Source organism: Rhinoderma darwinii, chromosome 1 (assembly GCF_050947455.1).
Source record: "Rhinoderma darwinii isolate aRhiDar2 chromosome 1, aRhiDar2.hap1, whole genome shotgun sequence".
NCBI lineage: Eukaryota > Metazoa > Chordata > Amphibia > Anura > Rhinodermatidae > Rhinoderma > Rhinoderma darwinii.
Genome location: NC_134687.1, coordinates 553,848,848 through 553,851,961, shown reverse-complemented (window position 1 = coordinate 553,851,961; position 3,114 = coordinate 553,848,848). Strand labels below are relative to the sequence as shown.

The 3,114-nt window shown below is 42.5% G+C and overlaps 1 protein-coding gene across 1 annotated transcript; it reads left to right on the top strand.

Moving 5' to 3' along the window:
* The first annotated feature begins 382 nt into the window (after positions 1-382).
* On the top strand, positions 383-2,020 carry FOXD1 (forkhead box D1). The gene has a single exon (XM_075854873.1). It carries the CDS (start codon positions 531-533, stop codon positions 1,569-1,571), a length of 1,041 nt encoding a protein of 346 aa, XP_075710988.1. The 5' UTR covers positions 383-530; the 3' UTR covers positions 1,572-2,020.
* The last annotated feature ends 1,094 nt before the right edge of the window (positions 2,021-3,114 follow it).

Sequence of the window (3,114 nt, the reverse complement as noted above, 5' to 3'; positions counted from 1 at the left end):
CTGTCATATTGCAGCATTTTCTTTGTGCAGTATCGTTTGTTGTGTATTATTTTGTATTATCTATCTATAATGCTTCTTGTCTTATTATATATATGAGTATATATACCTCTAGTGTTTGCCTGGCTTGCAGTGACACTTGTGTGATGTGAGTAGTGCCCGTGGGTAGTGTGCTGGAAGAGATGGCATCTCCCATAGATGGGCAGCACTATTGTCCTGGGCTGGGAGCACTGGGTCGTCTGCCTGTCCCTGCACCAGGAGCCGGGTGACGTTGGCAGCCATGTGATGTCCTGTGTTTGCTATAAGGAGAGTGTGAGACCCGCCCTCTTGTGGACTGAGAGCCAACCTATTCCAGGAGCTATGCCTCCTCATCGTGTCCTTGTCTCCTGCACCTAATGCCTGCATGCAGCAGGTCTGCTCAGTGCCCATCACCCTAGCCCAAGCTGTGATCAGCGCTGCCAGGCTCTGCGCCTCCGGGAGAGGAGTGGGGGGTCTCCTCCAGCCCCTCAGCCTTATGAACTGCCCTGCAAGCCATGACTCTGAGCTCTGACATGACCGATGCCTCTGCCCTGGCTGATGAGACCGACATAGATGTGGTGGGAGAGGGGGAGGACGAGGAGCCCAGGGGCTGCCACTATGCTCAGGACGAAGAGGAGGACGAAGAGGAGGAGGTGGTGGTGGCAGAGGACCTGCTGATGCCCGGGTCCCCCCAGTGCTCATCAACCAAAGAGCCCTCATACAAACCGGGCAGCGGCAGCAGCAAGACCACCCTGGTGAAGCCCCCTTACTCATACATTGCCTTAATAACGATGGCTATCCTGCAGAGCCCCAAGAAGAGGCTCACCCTCAGCGAGATCTGCGACTTTATCAGCCAGCGCTTCCCCTACTACCGGGAGAAGTTCCCCGCCTGGCAGAACTCCATCCGCCACAACCTGTCCCTCAATGACTGCTTCGTCAAGATCCCACGGGAGCCTGGCAACCCTGGCAAGGGCAACTACTGGACGCTGGACCCAGAGTCCGCGGATATGTTTGACAATGGTAGCTTTCTCAGGAGGAGGAAACGCTTCAAGAGGCAGCAAACCCCAGAGCTGCTGCTCAGGGATCCTGGGCACTTCATGCCAGCTTATGGCTATGGACCCTACAACTGTGGCTATGGCATCCAGCTGCAGCCCTATCACCCACATTCTGCCTTGATTGCCTTCCAGTCCCAACACAGACAGCCAACTAATGCCACTGCCATGCCAACCCCATCCCTGCTACCAGATCTGCCTAGGACCTGTACATTCTACCCTCACCAACTCAACCCAGCACTTCCAGCCTCCATACAGACTGTCAAGAATTCCAGCTCAGCACTCAGCCGCTCCTCCACTTTCTCCATTGAGAGCATCATAGGTGGGGACATGAGCCCAGTCCAATGCAGCAACTCTTCTTCCAAAGCATCTGGGGTCCCTGTTATCTCCAGGGCCCTGGTGACTTTCTCCAACTCTCCTGCTGCTGCCTTAGGTGGGGCCTTGCAGCCTGGAACAATCCTTACCAATGGGGAATCTTATACCACTAGGATTGCAAACTCTTAATACAAATCAGGCTTGTGCTGAGAAGGTAGGATGCTTTCTATGGCTTCTGCATTACTGTTGCCTTTATCTGCCATTGGTAATACAAGGAAGGCCCTAGCAGCTAGACTTGCAACCTCTAATGTACTGTATTGTGTGTTTATACCAAGCCAAGGTAACCTGCAAATGCAAAAAAAGCTAAACAAAAAAGCCTTCACCACAGTAGCATGGTACTTTACCCCCATAAACTGCCAGTTTGTGGGGTTCTCAGGTCTGCCAGAGTCATAGCAGGTCTCTAGGAATGAAAGCAATAATTTTCTTCTAGTGCACCAGAATGATTGACATGTTTACACAGAGACAGCTGTCATTTTTTATTTGATCCTGTGTTTTTTATTATAATAGACTGGGGGTTTTCTACTTAAGTGTTCTTATTAATGTAAACTTACTGCCAAGTATTATTGTACCGAGCTCATGTCAACATTTTTCACTTTTTTTTTTTCCAAAAAAATAAAATTTTTCATTTTAAAAATACAAATAGTAAAGTTTATTTCATTTATATCTATTATATAGAGAAAAGAAATGGAGGCAAACAAATTCCTGGCGCTGCAACTCTGTATGATTATTCTATTTTGCTGGTTTTATGTATGAGAACGTATTTAAATATAATGGGAAATAATATACAACACAACACACAGTGATACAATGTAATAGAAAAGAAGACAATGTAGAAAATAATCGAAATCAGCCGGCTTTATCAGAACCACACTACTAGATTGCGAAAATGTATTTTATATTTGTATGCTCTTTTATTTTGGAGTTGATTGCAAGAAAGTTTTCACTTGAGAAAAATATAAACAAATGGTGGTTTTTATTCTATGTAGCTAAATGTTTGCTCTTTCAAATCGTATATCACCTATGTGTTATCAAGCGGTTGTTGTATTTCACTTGTCGTATAGCTAGTATTTCTTACTGTAATATATATATGTGTGTGTGTGTGTGTGTATATTATATATGCATATATAAACATATGTGTGTATTACATATGTGTATGTATGTATATATATACATATATATATATATATATATATGTATATATACACACACACACACACACACACAAACACACACATATATATATATATATATATATATATATATATATATATATATATATATATATATATATATATATATATATATATAAAACTTATGTCAAATTGTGGTCTATTTAAGAAGTAGATAGATGCATAGATACACAGATACACAAACATATTCAAGGGACGCTAGATATGAGATAGATGGAAACATAAATACCTCCAAGATGATATATACATAAAAACACAGATAAATTAAGGGATGATGATAAATATGACATGAATATTAAGATCAAACAAACACTAAATAACATAAATTTAGCTAGCTTAATGGTTAGATCGATGTTTTAATTTTATATTTCGTTTTTTGACATTATTTTGTACTGTCTTCAATTCTAAATGCCATAGCCTTCAGAATGAAATCAGTAAACACTTGCCTAGATAGCAAACTGAAGTTAGAACGTAGAGGTGCA

Bases quoted from the DNA above. Each gene is read 5' to 3' on its own strand.
- FOXD1 (XM_075854873.1), top strand. From the start codon at position 531: ATGACTCTGAGCTCTGACATGACCGATGCCTCTGCCCTGGCTGATGAG.